Here is a 19,251-nt window from a genome sequence, read left to right as displayed (position 1 = left end):
ATATAATCAGGCCCATCAAATGATGGCCAATCGCACAGTCTATACTGTTACGTGTTTTTATACACGGACTTGGTGCCCATTGCACGGATAGTTATAGAGTCATCCCTCTTTCAAGGGTTTTCCAGCTTTAAGCATCCCACCCACGACCCCGGCACGTCAAGTTTCGACTCATTGACGAACCCTGATGCTTCACGTTTGAGGAAGAGCCCATGGTTCGAAACCGCGCCGAAGTGTTCGGGGATGACCTTCCACTCCGAAGGGCCGTCGGTCGACGGTGGTTCCTCCGACGTTGCGCTTTCTGATGCTCCCAGAGCAATTTCCATAGTCGCGCCGTGCGGTCTCGGAGGATTCGGTCGGGCGCTCATTGGGGGTGAAACAAAGTATTGAATCCAAGATCCCGGGGAAACCACGCCTTGCTGACCACCCCCGTCGTGCTGGCTTTCAAAGGAGCGAATGAAGCTCTCCAAGTCTTTTTCCTCAGACGATGAAGAGTAGGTGGTCTCGGGGTCCAGCGAAAGGAGGCCTTGCTTCTTTCCCCACCCCCCTCCGCCGCTCACTTAGCACTTGTTAGTATCGTGGGGATGTATGTAGAACAGGATTGATGTCGAACTTACGGATCCTGTAGACCCTACTGCCATTTCGCAAGAGCTGCTGGACCAAATCCTTGAAGGCCAGAGCCTCGATCCATTCATCATACGCGGTTTGAATTCGATTCAAGTCCCCCGTCCACTCCCGCAAAAGCTTCAAGTTTGATTTTTGAAAACGGCCATCTGGCACAACGATAGCCCAGACTCCTACGGGGCCCGGTGGGAACTCGTGCCCTTCTTTCGTACGTCTGGCGTAGAGCTCGTTCACGGCTGTCTCGAGCTCTGCCGAAGCCGGCATTGTCTGGCCTTGTACACTGATCTGACTAACAATGTTGCCCAGGCCTGCGACAATCTCGCGAGGGACAGTGATCGGGACGATTGGAGAATCAACATAGACATCTAAAGCGCTTTTCGGAGGCCAATAGGCGACCTCCTGGGACTGCTTTTCTTTGATCTGAAGCAACTCCGGCATGGCCCTGTTTGATGGTCGACGCCAGCGGCTCGCCAACAAGGTGGAATGAAGTCCATTTTGGAAAATGGTGTTGGCAAGAGGCAGCGTACAGTCGAGCTTGTCCAGAGTGCGCCGGTGCTCGAACTGGAATGTGATGGCCGCCTGCAGCTTTGATTCGCGCAAAGGTTTTGGTTGGCCGTCGTCCTGCCACAAGTTCGGCATCATACGCTTCATGGGACCGTAAAAAAAGGAGAATCCATGGGGCGTATCGCCCATTGCGTGAAGAGGATGCAGACCGTCGACGGCTGCGGCGAGGACGTTGAATTCTGGGTGATGGCTATCCTTTTTCTTGTTTGAGGGGCGCCCATGGAAAAGGTTTACCAATGTCGCCATAAATTCATTGTCCTGCAACCAGGAAGCGTATTGCCGGGAAGCAAGCACGACCAGTGCATCCTGAAGTTCAAGGGGGCCGCGTCGAAGACCATGAAAGGTTTTATGTACGACATCAACAAGTCCATACTATGAGTGGGATGGTCAGCAAAACCCCTTGCTTGTATTTGGGCAGATGTATAAGCTCCAATCACCTTGTGACTTCTCTCGTTGCCGTGGACAGAGAAGATAGCGTGACCCCGGTGTGATTTTGGAGCGATCAGTTTGGCATATCCCGGGACGCGCACCATCGTGTCACCACTTTCAAGCTTGTCCGGGGGTTTCACCTGATTGAACGAGATAGAACGAAAGTGAAAAAATGAAGAAATAGCCAGCACTAGAGTATGTTGGAGGGTTATAACCTCATCGAAGAGAGCGAAGAGAGCAGAAGGCTTGCAACAGCCGAGTGGTGAAGAGCAACGCGGTTCTCCGGGACTGAACCAACAATGAGTAAGTCAACAACTTCAACTTCTGGTTGGAGAATGTGGTTGAAGCTGGCTATGGGTCAATCAATCAATCTCCTGGAACCTGCCTGAGGTCGGCATAATTCTAGGGAAGACATCAGTAGCTGCAAGGTCTTATCGATAGTTGATAAAGCATGTCATTGATATCCCCCCTGTGGCTGTGCCGCAACAGCGTGGGTAGGTCCGGTCCGCGTCCCTGGGCTAGGTGACTCAGGCCCAATTTTTTCTTAGCTGCATGACCCCTCCAAAGCGCTCCTCCTTGAACACCCAATCCTGTGAGTCAAATTCAGAGAAGTGCTGCAACCAGACCGCCGAGTCATATCGGCGTTGCCCCTCATCAGAGACCTTTTGGAGATTTTTTTGTACGTATTTAGACATCAGTCGAAGCCCACCTCCGCGGGCTTCTTCGCCAAAGTACCCACCACGTCCAAATCAATATTTCTTCGAGCACTCCGTGTGCGCCCTCCATCACTCAGTCCACGTCCACGACCACCTCTACAAACGTTCCTACAGACACGTGCCACCATGGCTACCGACAGCGGACGCGGAAACCCCAGTGCGCTATCCCTCCACCCACCCCCACCATCCTCGCGATGCCTCCTTGGCCGACCCTGATCGTGCCATCCTCTGACATTTAACTGACCATGTGCCTCTTGTTCCAGTTGGCGCCACTGAGGGCCTCAAGGAGGAAGCGCCTCCTGCTGTCTCGGCCGAAACTAAGGCCCAGGTCTCCTCGACGTCCGCCACCCATGCTGCCGGCCAGGATGCCGGTGCCGCCGCCGGCGCACCCCCGAAGGTGAAAACCGAGAAGGAACTGGAGAAGGAGCGCAAGAAGGCCGAGAAGGACGCCAAATTCAAGCAGAAGATGGCCGAAAAGGCCGCAAAGGCCGCCGCCGCACCCGCCACGTCCAAGAACAAGGAGAAGAAGGCCAAGGCCGAGAAGAAGGAGGAAGCAGCCATCCCCGAATACGTTGAAGATACCCCTGTAGGAGAGAAGAAGCGCCTCAAGTCCCTCGAGGACCCTCACTTCAAGGCCTACCACCCCGAAGCCGTCGAGAGCGCCTGGTACGACTGGTGGGAGAAGGAGGGTTTCTTCAGTATGCGGCACGTGCCCCCCCTCATCAGAGCCTTCGAGCTGACACTTTACCTACAGAACCCGAGTTCACCGCCGAAGGCAAGGTCAAGCCTGCGGGCAAGTTCGTGATTGCCCACCCCCCGCCTAACGTCACCGGTTCTCTGCATCTGGGCCACGCCCTCGGCGACTCCCTGCAGGATATCATGATTCGATGGAACCGCATGTTGGGCAAAACGACCCTGTGGATTCCCGGTTGCGATCATGCCGGTATCTCAACCCAGAGTGTGGTCGAGAACATGCTCTGGAGGAGAGAAGGCAAGACCCGTCACGACTTGGGTCGCGAGGACTTCGTCGAAAAGGTGTGGGCCTGGAAGGGCGAGTACCACGACAAGATCAACGCCGCTCTCCGCAAGATGGGAGGAAGTTTCGACTGGACCCGCGAGGCCTTCACGATGGACGCGAACCTGTCTGCCGCCGTGGCTGAAACCTTTGTCAGACTCTTCGAGGAGGGTACCATCTACCGTGCCAACAGACTCGTCAACTGGTCTTCCCGACTCACCACTGCTCTCTCCAACCTCGAGGTTGTCAACAAGGAATTGTCCGGCCGCACGTTGCTGGAGGTTCCAGGATACGAGAAGAAGATCGAGTTTGGTGTCCTGATTCACTTCAAGTACCCGCTCGAGGGTTCCGACGAGACCATTGAGGTCGCCACCACCCGTATCGAGACGATGCTCGGTGATACTGGTATTGCCGTCCACCCCGATGATCCCAGATATTCACACCTCATTGGCAAGAAAGCCAAGCACCCTATCATCGAGGGCCGTCTGCTGCCCATTGTCGCCGACACCTACGTTGACAAGGAATTTGGTACTGGTGCTGTCAAGCTGACCCCTGCGCACGACCCCAACGATTTCAACCTCGGCCAGAAGCACAAGCTTGAGTTCATCAACATCCTCACCGACGACGGCAACATCAATGAGAACGGTGGCAAGTACAAGGGCCAAAAGAGATTCGAGTGAGTGATTGCCGGCGTTGCGGTCAGAATTGCAAAGACTGACCCCTAATCTAGTGTCCGATACGCCATCCAGGAGGAGCTCAAGCAGCTCGGCCTTTACGTTGACAAGAAGGACAATGCCATGACCATCCCTCTTTGCGAGCGCTCCAAGGATGTCGGTGCCCCTTTTCAAATGACAAATGAGTGATTGCTGACAAAATGCAGGTCATTGAGCCTCTCCTCAAGCCCCAGTGGTACATGAGCATGCGCAGCATGGCTGATGATGCCGTTGCTGCCGTTAAGGACGGCAGGATTAAGATTCGCCCCGAGTCTTCCGAGCGCAGCTTCTACGCCTGGATGTCCAACATCAACGATTGGTGTATTTCTCGTCAGCTCTGGTGGGGTCACCGTTGTCCCGTCTACCTGGCCAAGGTTGAGGGTGAAAAGTCGGATTCCTTGGACAACAAGCAGTGGTTCGCTGGCAAGACTCGGGAAGAGGCTGAGGCCAAGGCCAAGGCTGCCCTTCCGGGCAAGAAGTTCACCCTCGAGCAGGACGAGGATGTTCTCGACACGTGGTTCTCCTCTGGCCTGTGGCCCTTCTCGACCCTGGGTTGGCCCAACAAGACCCAGGATCTGGAGGAGCTCTACCCCACTTCGGTTCTCGAGACTGGCTGGGACATCTTGTTCTTCTGGATCGCCAGAATGGTGATGCTCGGTATCAAGCTTACCGGCCAGGTCCCCTTCACCGAGGTGTACTGCCACAGCCTCGTCCGTGACTCCGAGGGTCGCAAGATGAGTAAGAGCTTGGGCAATGTCATTGATCCATTGGATGCCATTGCCGGTATCAAGCTGGAAGACCTCCACGCAAAGCTTCGCGTGGGCAACCTTCACCCGAGTGAGGTCGCCAAGGCCGAGAAGTACCAGAAGTCGGCCTTCCCCGATGGCCTCCCTCGCAACGGTGCTGACAGTCTGCGCTTCACCATGGCTGCTCTTACCTCGACAAGCGGAGATGTCAACTTTGATGTGAAGGTCATGACTGGCTGGAGAAAGTTCTGCAACAAGATTTGGCAAGCGTCCAAGTACGTCCTCGGCAAGCTGCCCCCGGACTTTGTTCCCGCCAAGGAGCCTGCTGTCGGTGTCACACTCGCCGAGCGCTGGATCCTTCACAAGCTCAACACTGCCGCAAAGGAGATAAACGCCGCCCTGGCCGACCGTGACTTCCAGCATGCTACTGGTATTGTGTACCAGTACATCCTCAACTTCTTGTGCGATGTCTACATCGAAAACAGCAAGTCAATCATTCAGGACGGCACACCGGAGGAGGCCGCGAGCGCCATCCAGACTCTCTACACCGCCCTCGAGGGTGCGCTGACCATGATCCACCCCTTCACACCCTTCATCACGGAGGAGCTGTGGCAACGTCTGCCCCGCCGCCCCGACGACAAGACCAAGTCCATCATGGTCGCCAGCTACCCCGTCTACGATGCCAAGTTCGACGACCCCAAGTCCGAGGCCGCCTATGAGCTTGTCCTGGGATGCTCCCGCGGTGCCAGATCGCTCATGAGCGAGTACGCCCAGAAGGAGGAAAGCAGAAGTAAGTCGATCTTGCCAGTTTCATGGCTTGTGTATTATTCGCTAACGCAACCCCAGTTATCATTCAGTCTCATGACGCCACTTCCCTCCAGACAATCAACGAGCAGGTCGCCTCTATCAAGTCTCTCAGCGGCAAGGGCGTCACAGGTATTGACATCATCGATGCCGATGCCGCGCGTCCGGCCGGTTGCGTTGCCTTCCCTGTGGCTTCCTCTGCCTCCGTCTACCTGCACGTCAAGGGCCGCGTCGACATCGACGCGGAAATCGAGAAGGCGAAGAAGAAGCTTGACAAGGCTCGCTCCAACATTGACAAGCAGCACAAGGTGCTCAACGACCCCATCTACAAGGAGAAGGTCGCCGAGGCCGTGCAGAAGCAGGACAGGCAGAAGCTGATCGATCTCGAGTCTGAGGCCAGGGGTTTCGAGGGTACCATTAAGCAGTTCGAGCAGCTCAAGCTCGAGTAAGACAAGTCGAAATGGAGAAAAAGCAAGGGGCCATTTTTGCTATTGGGGTGCAGGAGGCATGACATTATGCCTGTAGAAAAAGATATGTTTGTCGCGAGTATCTTGTCTAGGCCTGGGCCAAGGGAAGAATAAAAGAAGTACAATATGACGTTCAGATATCGTATGTGACGAGTATTAGTCAAAGTCTTTTTTTTGTATGTGATACATCTCGCGCGGAGACCCTTCTGTGTACATTATGCAAGATACACTCAGTGCTGCGACCTTACGCACGCCTGGCTTAAGCTAAGGACCTGCCTGTACCCATCCATCTGTGCGTCAAGCTGCGGCTTTGGACGGCCGGCAGACTCGCCAAACTATGCCACGGTCAGGTCGCAATAGCGATGGAGGAGTATACAGCACGACGGCCTCCCCCCCTTTACTGCTTCTTCTTGTGCGACGCAGACCCCTTGCTGCTCTTCTCCTCCTCGAACTTGACAATGTCCTCGCGATCCTTGCGCTCGGCATACCACTGGCCGGCCTGCAACACCAAGACGCCGACGAGGACGAGGGCGAGGATGGTGTTGCTCGCCGCTAGGACCTTCAGGCTGTCCTCCTTGCCGAGGATGATCTCGCCCTCGACGCGCGGGTCCTTGACCTCGCCGGTGAAGTCGGGGTCGTCCCAGATGCCGGCGGAGACGGAGCGCAGGCCCTTGACGATGTTGGTGATGTAGACGCCGACACCGATGAGGTACAGAACGAGGGAAGCTCCGTCGAAGAGGACGTTGGCCTCGGAGGGGCGGAACAGCTTGATGAAGAAACCGAGGAAGCCGGTGAAGACGATGATGTTGAGGAGGCGGCCGATCAGGGGCGGGGACTGGTGCATGAACTTGAGGTGGGTCTCGAGGTGCTGGAGGAAGGTGTCCGGGACGGGCGCCGAGGTCCAGAGAAGGGGGAAGTCATAGGGGAAGGAGGCGAAGAGGACGCCGAGGAAGAAGCAGGTCGCTGTGGGGTGAGGGTTCTCGTTAGCATCCTTTGCGGGGTTGGGATCGCGATTGAGCAGGGGAGGGTGTGAGAGGGGAACGTACGCCCGATGATCATGAACGTCGCGAACGACGTCGAGCCGCGATAGTTGGAGGATTGCGTGGTCTTGGACCGATCCACCCAGCCGGACATGTTGGGCGATGTCGTTCGGTTGCTTCTTGGGAGTGGGGAGAAGAGGGAACAGAATGCGCGCAACAGTGTCGCTGGCACACTTTCGAGTATCGTCGGGTGTCCTCTGCGAAGGAGGTTGTGGTGTACGTCGCAATGATTGTGAGGCAACGGCGCGCGGCGGGACGGACACTGGCAGTGGTGGTGGTTGTGGAGATGACGGCGGCGGCGGGCTGGTCGGACGGAGGGGTAAAATAAAATAAAGCAAGCTTAAGTTTGCCCAGGTATTCGATGCACCCTTTCACATAAAGAAGACGCGGGAGGCTGGTTCTGGCGTGTGGTATGTGCGCACGTCGTTCAAGCAAGCCGGTGCGGTTGGTGGTTGTGCGTAGGTCCTTGGGTTTTTTTTTTTGCTTACGTGGTTGGATGTAACCCAACTTGGCGACAAGCCCACATCCATTGTACACGTTTTTTCTTTTCCTGCGGAGTGGATAAGATTGCGACTGATAAGAATGCTGCCATGTTGGCGAGCGATCAGACAAGCTGATAATGCCCCCCCCTTGACAACCTGAGAGTACCGTGCGTGCTGGCCTGTGCAGGCTTAAGTTGACAATAGATACAGTTATAGCTAATAGATAAGGGTATAGATAGAGGGAAAAAGTAGGAAATAGAGGCAAAAAAACTAAGGCAAAAAATAGAGGCAAAAAAGAGAGGTAAAAAAAACACAAGGGATAGTCTTAGCCTATCCTAACCTAGAGCGTAGTAAAGGAAGTAGGGTAGGATAGACTATTCTAACCCTCCCTAGTAGAGCTGTTTTAAAATTACCTAAAGAAAAAGTTGAAAAAAGTTAGAAAAGACTAGGGTTAAACCTATAGCCTTCACATTATTTAGAACACTACTCACCGCTAGACTATGTAGAGCAAGATGAACAAAATTTCTAGTTCTTTTTAGGCCTATAGACCCTTCTGACGTGTATATGCATATCTATTGGTTAGAACCTCATCACCTACTCCACTGTCAGGTTAACCCTATCAGTTATTGTGCACGGTACTCTCAGGTTGTCAGGGGGGGTAGACTCGCGCCCCGTCTGGTTGGAATTCCCAATGCGGCTTTCTCCGGGGAAACTCGAGTCGTGGTGCGGCCATACGGAAGCAGGTTACGGAGTACAAACTCCTACGATGGCAATCCAACGTCGCATTGCCGCCAAACCGAGCCCCTGGTAACATTCGAGACACGTTGAGGCACATTTTGCCAATGTGGACACCGCTTGACTGGCACTCAGGCCCAGCTACTACATCGTTCCGCTCGGAGACAAAGTACCTCTCTTCGGGGGCCTTATCGTGGCGATGGAGCCGGCGGCGTCGTCTCCGAAGAGGTAGTTGGCGCCGCGGGCCTTTTCCAGAACACTGTCTCGGGTCAGTCCGCTGTGCTCTCATATTCGATGGTGCAATCGGCGCCATGCGTATAACGTGCCAACCTTCATCCCAGACAACACAAAGTGAGCACATTCGAGGCGAATTGGTTGTCTGGAAGGCCGGCATTGGCTTTTTGGGCTTTTCTCCACATCAAGCTGCTCTCGATGACGCGCCGAAGAGCTCGCAGGATAAACCGATGCCGTCGAGCCATAACTACAAATCGGGCCTGTATGCGTTAGAAGTTCTTAAGGCATAGCCAGAAGTCCTTCTGAGCCTGGAGTCGTGACGGTCATTGCTTCACGCCACCTCTGTGGTTCACGATATCCGTCCCCAGTGATGCAGCACTTCCCATAACTCGCGTCAGGTATTTATTACACGGGCCGAAGGTCGAAGTCTCCCTGAGACCGACTGACGCGTGGGTCAATGCACACTCTCACCTACGTTCACGAAACCATGGAATCAATAGTGGAGGACCGCATATTGCCCAAATTCCCGAAGCCGAGGCGTTCCGACGAGCTGCTGGGGGCGAGGATGGGCAATATCGCTCCATGGGAAGCTACTGAAGAGCCAGGTATATAGTGATTGCCAGGCTAGTGCTCCTTGCAACGGATATTACCCGACATTATTCGATATCACCTTGGAAATGGTATATATTTTTGTGGAACCGCATGTGTAAGGGTTCCTGATGGGATGGATGGGCTGCTCAGGATATGGCATCTTTGGGACGATGCTCCATTGCAGACTCCATTGCCGGTGTTCGCCTTCGTCAACTTCATTACACCCCGCTCACAAACACGTCACATCTAAACTACGGCGTTATCCATCATACACGAAGACGAGGTAGCTTCTTCTCCCCTGGCTCGACCTCTGGACTCCAAGAGCCCTCGGCTTTAGCAGACCAGCCGCTAGCCGGAGCCACTGTCCACGGAGTCTCATTCCTCCTCCGCATCCAGCCTTCTTCTGATGGGGCTCGGTCGCCAAGACCCATTGCCCCCCCTCCCCCAGGCTCCATTGGTGAGAGACGACTGAGATCGTCCGTTTCGGGGAGGTATTCACGACCGACTACGGCAGAACCCTCAAAAGACATTGCCGGGCTTCGAGAAAGCCCACCGGGTCGAGCAGGACTTCTGCTTGCGCCGGGCCCAGTTCTCCGCTGGGAGACGGGCGGAGACGGCTAAGCATCGTTGCAAACCCGGCGCGAGAAGCAGAGCTTGCGGGTTAGACGGACGGAAACCGTTCTAACTATTGGAGCCCCGAGGCCCAGGCGTTTTGGGAGAGGGGGGTGGTGGGCCACGTGTTTGACATTGTTCGTCTCGCCGGCGGGGGGGGGGGGCAGCCTAGCGATATTGGCCAAATCTATGGAAAGTGAAGCATCGGTCGAGGACCTAGGCCCGGCGGCGTGCATTCGTGAGATGCCTGCCCGGTTGTGCTGTGCCAGCAGGTCGGCATCTCGCACCTCTTTTATGTACGGAGTACGGATACACAGCAGAACAACCCGTTTCTGGGTAAGCTTGCCGTAACTGAAAGCAGGCCAACTCGCAGAGAGCAATTGTGCCCCCCCCCCCCTACCCTGGGTTCGAGGCAATGGCGAGGGCATCGGGGATTCAGGTGCCCCCCTCGTCCCTTCAGTCTTGGAGATCCATTACAGTTCCGCTGACGTAGAGACAAGGCCACTCCAACATCTCCTACTGCGTGTGCGAGAGGTGATTCTACTAAATGTCGGGAAACGGGTATCTGTTGTTACTACACTAGCCGTCCGGCGGCCCTTTTGCATTGGGTTCGTGTAAGAAATAACCCTACTGGCAATTAATGGTCATTGATTCGGGATTCTCGCCATGTCCTACTCGTAGGACTCGGGACTCTCCGACCTATAGTTCTATAGGGAGCATGCCAAATCAACTCTACTGCGCCCCTAATTGCCACATTGTCGCGAACTAATATCACTCCCCCTACCGTCTCGGCCATATTACTGCTTCTACATCGCTGGTCCCCCCCCCCCCCCCCCCCCCCCCCCCCCAGATATCATCGTGGGCCCCCCGGGGAATGATCCAGAAGTCTCTTCGAAACATTCTGGCTCATTTTCCCCAAGATAACGATCCGGAAATTGCGACCGGGGCCATATCACTCGACCCGTTGTTTGTTTGTCGGCCAAACCTAGTTCGTTGCGTAAGATTGATTCAGCTAGCATGGGCGCCGGATGACAGGCAGCGAGAGTTACGGGCGGCTTGGGTTCCATTATCATCAAAGTCGAGCCGAAAGTATGTTTCGTTATATTGCACACGTACGCGACCTACAAATTTCCAGTTCGGGCCGACCTGACTACATATTACGGTTCTCTCCACATCCACCGGATATTGGGCCTAGACGAGGAATCGACCTTCGAGCCTGTCAATGTTCTGACACCGCATCCTCCGTCCATACCTGACTGGGGGCGCCCCCAGAAACCTTCGTCTCACTGAGACAACTAAGTGACAAAGAAAAGAAAAAAGAAAGAAAAAAGAGAAAAGACAGAACCCCCCAATTGAGAAAAGAAGGCGTCTTGTCCAGCTAGATGGATTCCAACGGAGCTTTTCTGGCTTCAGTTCCGGCCACATCTGCAAGATGGAAAAGACAAGCCGCTATGTGAATGGACAAATAAATGAAAAAGAAGTTAATGCAGAAAGGTTTCGCTATGATAACAGTGCCGAACCCATCAGAGATTCAGTGGAGGTATCGATGCCGAATCGCAACGATAGCAAGTCTTCAACGTAACAGCTGTCGAGAAAAGAACCACCGTCGTCGCCTCGTGAGTGGGAGATAATCTCCCGGGGTATAATGACAAATTTTAAAAAAAGAAAACAGCGCGTCGTAGTGTACCGAACTATGTCAAATTCGTACTGCCGTGTTGGAAGTCTTCTTGCTCAACGTCATCTGGCTCAGAGACAAGGTCCTGGCTGCCTTCTTGCGTTGGGGATCTTCGATTTCGTCGTGTAATTCTTCTCCAAACGCGCCGTAACCGTACGGGTACTCTTCCTTTGGCGTCGCAAAAACTTCCGAATACGAGTCATCGTCTCCAAGACCAGTCCCGACGCCCGAGTCTTCGGCCAAGAACCGTCGATTCCTGGAAAAAGCGTCGTCGTCGGACGAGTCCTGGTCGAATGCCGAAACGCTGCCAAAAGACTTGGCCGTTGGCGGCGGCTCCATCTGCAAGGAGATGCGACCAGGGCCGACGGGCCCTGAAAGTATGTTCACGCGCCTTGTCAGCTTCTTCACTTGAGACTCGAGGGCTTTCCTGGAGGCTCTTTCTGTCTCTAAAAGTGTGAGAAGCGTCGTGTAATGATCTGCCGTGAACGTTCCTGTCGCTCTGCTCGTCTCAAGATGCGATATCGCAGGTAAGCTGGTTACGCCCCGGAGAGTGGAGTTCGACATCGGTCTGTTCATTGATGCAGGGAATTGCAGAGAGCCCACGTGCGTGGGAGCTTCGCCAAATGAAGTACGGGGTTCTTTAGAGTGCGCAGAGCTGCCGTACGAAGACGCATATGCATCCTGACGCAACACCTGTTGAAGCACCGGGTTGACTGCCGTAGTCGTCGTCGTCTGAGAGGATGGATTGGAATCTGGAATAGAGGGTGCAGGACGGCGTGGTGGGTTGGCGTACACCTGGAAACCAGGAACCGAATTGCAGAGTCGTGTTACAACATCTTCCATGCGGTGCATCCTCTCTTCGAGCGTATCTATACGTGTTTCGATACTGGCTGCCTGTGTGATCTTCATGCCAGCCATGACATTCATGTGAGTCAAGTTGCCAAAGGAGAATGGCTGAGGTGGCGTGTGCACCTGCTGTTGTCCTTGCTCCACTGGCGAGTCCGGCATGCCCTCGGAGCCCACGCCCGCGAATTGATGTTCGTGGTCCGGGGGATTGGATGATGTCGGAGATGCAATGAAAGTCGGCACGTAACTTTCTCTCCAGTATCGAATCTCGTCGCTTCTGCGTCGGAGATCAGCGCGAATCTCAGTGCTCTGGAGACCACTGAGGCTCCTGGACCGTCGCTTTTGGCCCACATCACTGGTAATTGCCCGCCCAATTGCCTCGGGATCGTCGTTATCGGCAAAAAGTCGACTCCCGCGCACGTGACTGCTTGCTGGACGGGGCGAAAGACCTGAAAATTCGCCTTCACGACCTCTGAACGGCGCCGAGTATATCTGGCTAGTGGTAGCGGTCGCAGCCCTCCTGTGACCCAGCACAGATAAATCGACGCTGATCGAATTGCGCGCGCTTTCAATGACAGTAATATCATGAGGCCCAATAGAGTGAGACCTCAATGCTCTGTCGTACTCGGTGATCGGCAAAGATACCGATCGCTTTGGTTCGGCTTCGGTGACTCGGCTTAACGCGGAAAGGTCCTGCTGATTCACCGTCAGTCTCTAGGTTCGGATCAAAAAAATACGAATAACAGTAAAGGTCAGGGTGCAGCCGGTGCCGAAACTTACACTCTTGTGTTGGTTCGACGCGTTGTTGTAAGTCGATATGCGTTGCGAGTCGGCTGAACCTTGACTTCCCGTCTTCTTCTTGCGGCCAAAAAGTTTCCCAAGCGCACCGCGCAAAGTCGACTTTTTGCGCTGGGGCCGGTCGCGACTCTCACCAGTTTGTCCCGACGATGCGCTCACGGCCGAGTAGCGCAGATTGCTGGAGATATTTGTTCTCCTCTGCGACTGCGGCGAGTTGCCATGTGTGGCAGATGCAGGAGGGGATGCAGAGCGAGAGCGGGCTGATCTTGCGGGAGCAACCACGGAGTCCGTCCGCGGGGCAGGTGTCACTTCAGGCTGGGCGACTGAGACAATCGAACCGGCCCTGGGTTCGGCCTGCGGAGGAAGCAACTGCTGCTCCTTCATGTCGGCGGCGGCGGCCAAAGTCGTGGCGATACCGGTGCCAGGGTTGCGCATGGGGAACTCGTCGTCGGAGGGGCTAGGAATAGGAATCGGGCCTGATATCTTGCCTCGAATTGACTGACCCGTCTGGGATCGAGGCAGTGCGCCTGGCGCGGGAGATTGGTTTGGCGACTTGAAGAGGCCCATGGCAGTTCTGACCAAGTTTTTTACAGCTCGCGGGGCTCAAGGCTAGAGCGAGAGTAAACGAGGGAAGAGGATGAGGAGCGATGTATATGCACGTCGACCAGTGTAAGCCATGGAGTAAGTGCCGTTTGTGGGAAATGATGAGGGGCAGGGACAATGCTGGTTGAGTGAGGCCCGAAAAGATGGCAGGCGATATCCGGTGCCGTGCGGCAACGGGTTTGCTTGGAACCAATATGCAATGGCTTGGTGGCCTGTGAGTTCCAAACTGGGATTCTCGATCGGACGCCAGATGTCTAGACCAAGTGGTGATCTATGCTTGAAGCTGATTCATGGTGTGTACGGCCAGCAATGCGGCTTTGTGGCCTCGGGCCTGTTGGAGGGAGTGGAGCGCAGAGGTGGCGTAGCTCCTCGACAGGCGCAGCGACGCTGTGATCAAAAGACGGAGTAGCGTCGAGCGGGCGAGCAAGACACGACGAGGATTGATGAGGCGAATAAAAGAAAGAAACCCACGAGAGGATCGAGGATTGGGTGTAGTAGTTAAAGAACAAGGAAGGGGAGGGGGCCCTGGCAGCGCATGCGTCACGTATCAAAGGAGGACCCAGGCAGCTCTGCGACAGGCTGGCGATGAGGCCGAGGAGCAGCGATGATTAGGATGAGCTGGATCGCACCGCTTGGGCCAAGGGCGTGTGGCGTGTGACTGGAAGGGGGGGGGGGGGGGGGGGATGGTGGAGATACGGACGGATAGGAATTATACGATTACAAGAGAAATGCGTGATAAATAGTATGTATAGAAAGGGTCAAGGTGCAAGGAACGTTGGTGCGAAGTATCGGTACCTGGAAGCAGGTTTGAGACTGAGACAGGTTGGAGAAGAAGAATTGGAGAGACGCGGTTGGTCCAGACAAAGCGTCTTCTTTCTACCCAACAGTGAAAAGCACGGCGGAGGGGGAATAGAAAAAACAAGAGAGAGGGGAAGAGAATGGGAGGGCGGGAGAAAAGGGAAACCAATTGGCACGTAGGTATGTATCGGTTCTGCGCGAGATTAGTACAAAGTACTTTGGTGATGGATCGTACCTTTTTCTTCGAGAGAGAGGATCGAGCACAGCACAGCAGAGCAGGGGGGGGTAGGACTTGGAGGTGGGAAAGGCAAGGGACTGACTGGTGGACAAGGACAAGACGTGCAAGAGGCCAGATCAGACTATCCGTAGACGGAGGGCGGAAGTTCGGATGGGGATGGATGGACACCACACGACGCGACACGGAAGGAGATGCAGACAGAAAGAGGTGTGGGCGTGGAGACGGACAGGTTCAGAGCAGATGCAGATGCTAGCGTGATGAAACAAGCATGCATGCACAACGGGGAGAATACGGGACCATTGGAACGCCGTCAATGGTGCGCGTTTGGTAGGCAGCGCCTAGGGTATACAATATTGAGATGAAGGAATGGGCCGAGAAGACAGACAGTGACGAGAAACGATTTGTGGTTTCGTCATGGGTTCTGCATCGAACGTGGATACCGGGCTTCTATCAGAGCAAGGTTTGTTTGCGTACCTACGTACTCCGTACTGTACCTACAATTAGGTATGTACAATGTAATGTTAGGCAGATAGTTCGAAAAGGAAGACACGGAGGGGGATGACCTGACATCTCCATCCCATCTCATTCCTCGTGGCCCTAGCCTCGCGGCGACCAGTCGGGCTGGTCGGTGGCTTCTACCAACTTCAGATTGAGAGAATTCCCAACGTTCTTGCCGCTGGTTCATCCCTCTTCCTTCCTCGGCCTCTCTCCTGGGGCTCGGGGATAGCCCTTGTTTGAGGTCATTGCTTGGGATGCCTAGAGCAGTGGGGAAGGAGACCGTGGGACCTTCCTTCCCCCCCCCGGTCGAAATGGCATTGGGGGTCATCGACTCGAGCCAATACTACCCAGAACACAACGTGACACCTCCACCAACTGGATCCGGTCTTCTCGTCCGCGTCCAAGGCAAGTCACTAGCTATTTTTGTTGTGCATGTAAACGCAAGGCGGGTCAGGATGCGATGCGGGACGCGGAGCAAAGCCTGGATGGATGAGCTGCACCAGTTGCGCGTGATTTCTCTCACCGGCTCTGGTGCTGGTGCTGGAAAGGGCGGCAGCGACACGAGGGATGGGTGGAATGTAGGAGGAGGACTATCTCTGTTTCCCATCTGCCAATGTCAACAAACGCTTCCGGTCGATCAAGGGGGCGAGGCATAGCATGTTGAATGCCGGTGCAGGACGTTTATTGTCGTCGAGATTGGCACGGGAGTGAGTTGTCGCCATCGAAAGGGCAATAGCGAGCCACCTACGGATAATTGCCGACCAAAGAGCCTGCCTGCCTGCCTGCCTGCCTGCCTAGTTCCTGGTCCTGTCGGATCCAGCTCAGCCCGGCCTGCTGGTTCGATTTTTTTGGAGAGCCGCTGCTGGATTGGCCGTCCTGTTTCAGTCTTTTCCCCTCCCCTTTCCCTTACCCTTTTTCAAACAACAAGCATGAAGTCGCCGCGAAGTTTGCTGCTCCCGCCCCCCCGTCCCGTCTTGGAGTCGTACATGGCCCGTGTCGACCTTGCACCTCGCTTCGCCGGTACGAACAACATCTCCCGACTCTTGGCTTGCGCCCCCAACCAGCGCCTGCGTTGCGGATAATTACTGGAGGCAATCGCGGAGGTCTGGGGCACCCCAACGACACGACACCAAACGCACTGCCTCTGCGGCTCCTCCTGTAGATCTGATTCATTCGACCCGCCTCATGGCTCTGTCGCCGTCAGACACCGATGCTAACCCCAGACTCGACCCGTGCTGTGCAAGCGTCTGTCTGTCAAGTACCGACCGGCCGGCAACGGGCCTCGTCCGCCAAGTCTCAGCTCGCGCCCCCGGTTGCTTATCATGCCGAGTTGAGGAAGAGGTCAAAGCCACGGCAGAGTGCCACCGCCTCCTGACTGGATGGCCTTCTGCAAATGCGGTAAAGGCGAGAGACGTTGTTGATCCTGTCCGTACAGCATCAATGGCCAACCAGACCCATTTGCTATCTTCACCCGGCATGGAGCCCTAGATTCCGCTTTCCAATCACTCTGCCGCAGGCTACGGTGGTAGGTAGTCGTCCTATACGTCAATGCCGCACTAGGGTTACTGAACGTCTGCTTCAAACCCAATTGGGAAATCAGCAAACGAGCTCGGTAGTCGGGCGCCGTGCTGGAGGCGAGGGGCCCGCCACCCATCGGCACTAGCCCAGCTCCGACGTTTGCGCTACTTCGTTTGTGGCCGAATTTCCCTGTCTTGCGCCTACACTAACACCACCGCCGCCCGTCAAACCACCCAGCAATCTCGTCCATGCCAACTGCCAGCGAATCCGATGGGCGGCTGGCTATACGACGGTTATTCCATTGTTTGACAGCGCCACCTCTAGCTCTCGAGGATCGATGCCGGCGAAATGTGACTGCTGGTGTTATGGGCGAATCCCAATGCGCCGTCAGGCCGCTCATTACGACGGCCCATGCCTTTCTTCTAGATTGCTGCAACCACATGCCACGTCCTCCTGCATATATACACCTACCGGTGTTATTCTTGGTTGGAAACAGGGGCGCGCGGGGCTACGGCGCGGCTACAAGCTTCTCTCCCGGCAAGATGACTACTTCCGTCACTTTTCACTGAGCCGTCATTCAAAACAGCAAGGCTCTCACAACGATCGCGTCGTCCAACCCCCTTCCGACCTGCCATGAAGAGGAAGAGGAAGAGGAGCTACTAGCGCGGCGACCGACCCCACATTGCAGCTCAGGAGGCTAAAACACCACATGGCTTGCAGGCCTTCCTTTGTCCGACCAACGAAGCAACCCCATCCCATCCCTTTGTCATTGTTGTCAACCTAGACGGAATCTAGTCCAGATATGGTTGAGACTCGCCGACCGTTTGACGCATCGTGTCAATTCCACCACCATTGCCAACACCTGCCCGCTTCTTCACGTAGTATCCCATGACTCGCGGGGAGGCTTTTTCGGCGACAGCCGAGAGAAGACTTCACGGAAAAACTCTTGCGAGTGAGTGCCGTCTCATTATCTACGGTTCCCTGCCAGAGTTACTTGACGACCGAGCATTGAGGGATGGTTCTTGCATGAGTGGCACGACTGACCACCCAGCCGATACTGGGGCTGTTCCATCGGAGACTCATATGATGCAACGCATGCCTGGCTACACTGTCAAGCTGCGCACATCGTAGTACTATAATAGTTTTGCTCTGTTGCCACGGCCCCCGATACGACACAAATCCAACATCAAATGCTCTCCGTCACTGACGGTTTGATCGGCTTGTCCGGTGGACCATGAAGGAGCATCATATAACGAGGTAGCCGTCTTATGATCTGCCCGCCAACCCCAGCCCGGCCCCTAGCGGCATAATTGAGCGAGCACAAACCGTACTAATCACGGCAGACAAGGCCAGCCAACGCTCTGACTTGGCCAAACAGGGCCCATTACTCGCCAACGGCCCTCTCGGCGGTATACACATCCAGTTAGCAACTGACCCGGGGTTGGCGTCGTCTCATGTTGCCACAGGCGAACCGCACTGCTGGACGGGAGATTACACGGAAGCGATTCCATGGAATGCTTGCTCTACTACTACACTACTGTAACCTTTACATACGTTGCAACTTTATACTTATTTTGTTCCAAAGCAACTGCCGCGCTGCAAGCGAGCTACGGGCGATAAACACAATGAAATGGGGGCACGCGTTACATAAGACCAATCCCGTATGGGAGAGATGCGAGCGATGTAGCGTCTTTTTAACTGTTGTTCCTCCCTCGGTCGGATACATGCTCAGTTTCGTCCTTCGAGAGAGATCACGCCAAATCTGAGTAATACGACCCCTTGACACCTGTCATCTCACAGTCGCGGGTAGCTCGGTATCAGTCACACCCTCAACGACACGGCGTCGCAGCTATCGGTGTGCGAAATCGACCAACAGCAGCGCAAATTCTTCCAGGGTCAAACATCCCCGTCCTCGTCGATAGGAGAACGTGGCGGGTCTGGCCACGCGAACTTGGAACAAGGGTTGAACGGGCTTAAAAGCAACCTGAAACATACATGGGCGCCGCTCTTTTCGTCTGATGAGTGACGACTGACATCTGAGCCCCTCTCTCCAGTCTTTTTTTTTGTTTTTTTTTTTTCCTTTTTCCCTCCTTCGCGCCGTCCTGGATCACAATACGACCCGAACAGCCTAGGCCCCGGCGCCCTGGCGTCTCTCATCTTGCGTCAACGGACGCTCCCTCCCTCCCCCCTCAATGAACCCCGGCGGGAGGCGAGCATGGGTCACAGCTGCTTGGAAATTCTACGATACGCCACCCTCAGCTGGACAATGCAGCCCATTCCCTTTTTGGCAGCGCTGGGGAACAAGCGCATCTCATCGCATAAGGAACTATCCCACTTCGCTGACGGCCTCACTAAGCGGGCCTACACTCCGAGGAAGCTGGTTCGTCGACAATCCAGATCGCCGCTAGTTTGACCATAAATCCTCTTCCTCGCATGAAGATTGACATTGAGGGGGCCTACTATGTCCGTGGAAAGATGGCGCTCGCAACCTCCATACCAAATAGGGTA

At 55.0% G+C, this 19,251-nt stretch overlaps 4 protein-coding genes across 4 annotated transcripts; 1 reads left to right on the top strand and 3 right to left on the bottom strand.

The window, feature by feature from the left end:
• Nucleotides 1-110: 110 nt before the first annotated feature.
• GLRG_01467 (uncharacterized protein) lies at nucleotides 111-1,718 on the bottom strand (the record flags this gene model as incomplete). Its single annotated transcript, XM_008092152.1, has 3 exons — nucleotides 111-556; nucleotides 615-1,557; nucleotides 1,623-1,718. The coding sequence occupies 3 exons, from the start codon at nucleotides 1,716-1,718 to the stop codon at nucleotides 111-113; spliced, it is 1,485 nt and encodes a 494-aa protein (XP_008090343.1).
• Nucleotides 1,719-2,456: 738 nt separating this feature from the next.
• GLRG_01466 (valyl-tRNA synthetase) lies at nucleotides 2,457-6,057 on the top strand (the record flags this gene model as incomplete). Its single annotated transcript, XM_008092151.1, has 6 exons — nucleotides 2,457-2,487; nucleotides 2,594-3,028; nucleotides 3,085-4,021; nucleotides 4,076-4,175; nucleotides 4,226-5,594; nucleotides 5,651-6,057. 6 exons carry the CDS (start codon nucleotides 2,457-2,459, stop codon nucleotides 6,055-6,057), a joined length of 3,279 nt encoding a protein of 1,092 aa, XP_008090342.1.
• Nucleotides 6,058-6,472: 415 nt separating this feature from the next.
• On the bottom strand, nucleotides 6,473-7,209 carry GLRG_01465 (ER membrane protein SH3; the record flags this gene model as incomplete). The annotated part of the gene is made up of 2 exons (XM_008092150.1): nucleotides 6,473-7,038; nucleotides 7,122-7,209. The coding sequence occupies 2 exons, from the start codon at nucleotides 7,207-7,209 to the stop codon at nucleotides 6,473-6,475; spliced, it is 654 nt and encodes a 217-aa protein (XP_008090341.1).
• A 4,256-nt stretch (nucleotides 7,210-11,465) lies between these two features.
• Nucleotides 11,466-13,655, bottom strand: GLRG_01464 (uncharacterized protein; the record flags this gene model as incomplete). Its single annotated transcript, XM_008092149.1, has 2 exons — nucleotides 11,466-12,986; nucleotides 13,071-13,655. 2 exons carry the CDS (start codon nucleotides 13,653-13,655, stop codon nucleotides 11,466-11,468), a joined length of 2,106 nt encoding a protein of 701 aa, XP_008090340.1.
• Nucleotides 13,656-19,251: the final 5,596 nt, after the last annotated feature.

Source organism: Colletotrichum graminicola (assembly GCF_000149035.1).
Source record: "Colletotrichum graminicola M1.001 genomic scaffold supercont1.4, whole genome shotgun sequence".
Classification (NCBI taxonomy): Eukaryota; Fungi; Ascomycota; class Sordariomycetes; order Glomerellales; family Glomerellaceae; genus Colletotrichum; species Colletotrichum graminicola.
Note: the sequence above shows the minus strand (reverse complement) of the source record. Positions and strands in the feature narration are given on the sequence as shown.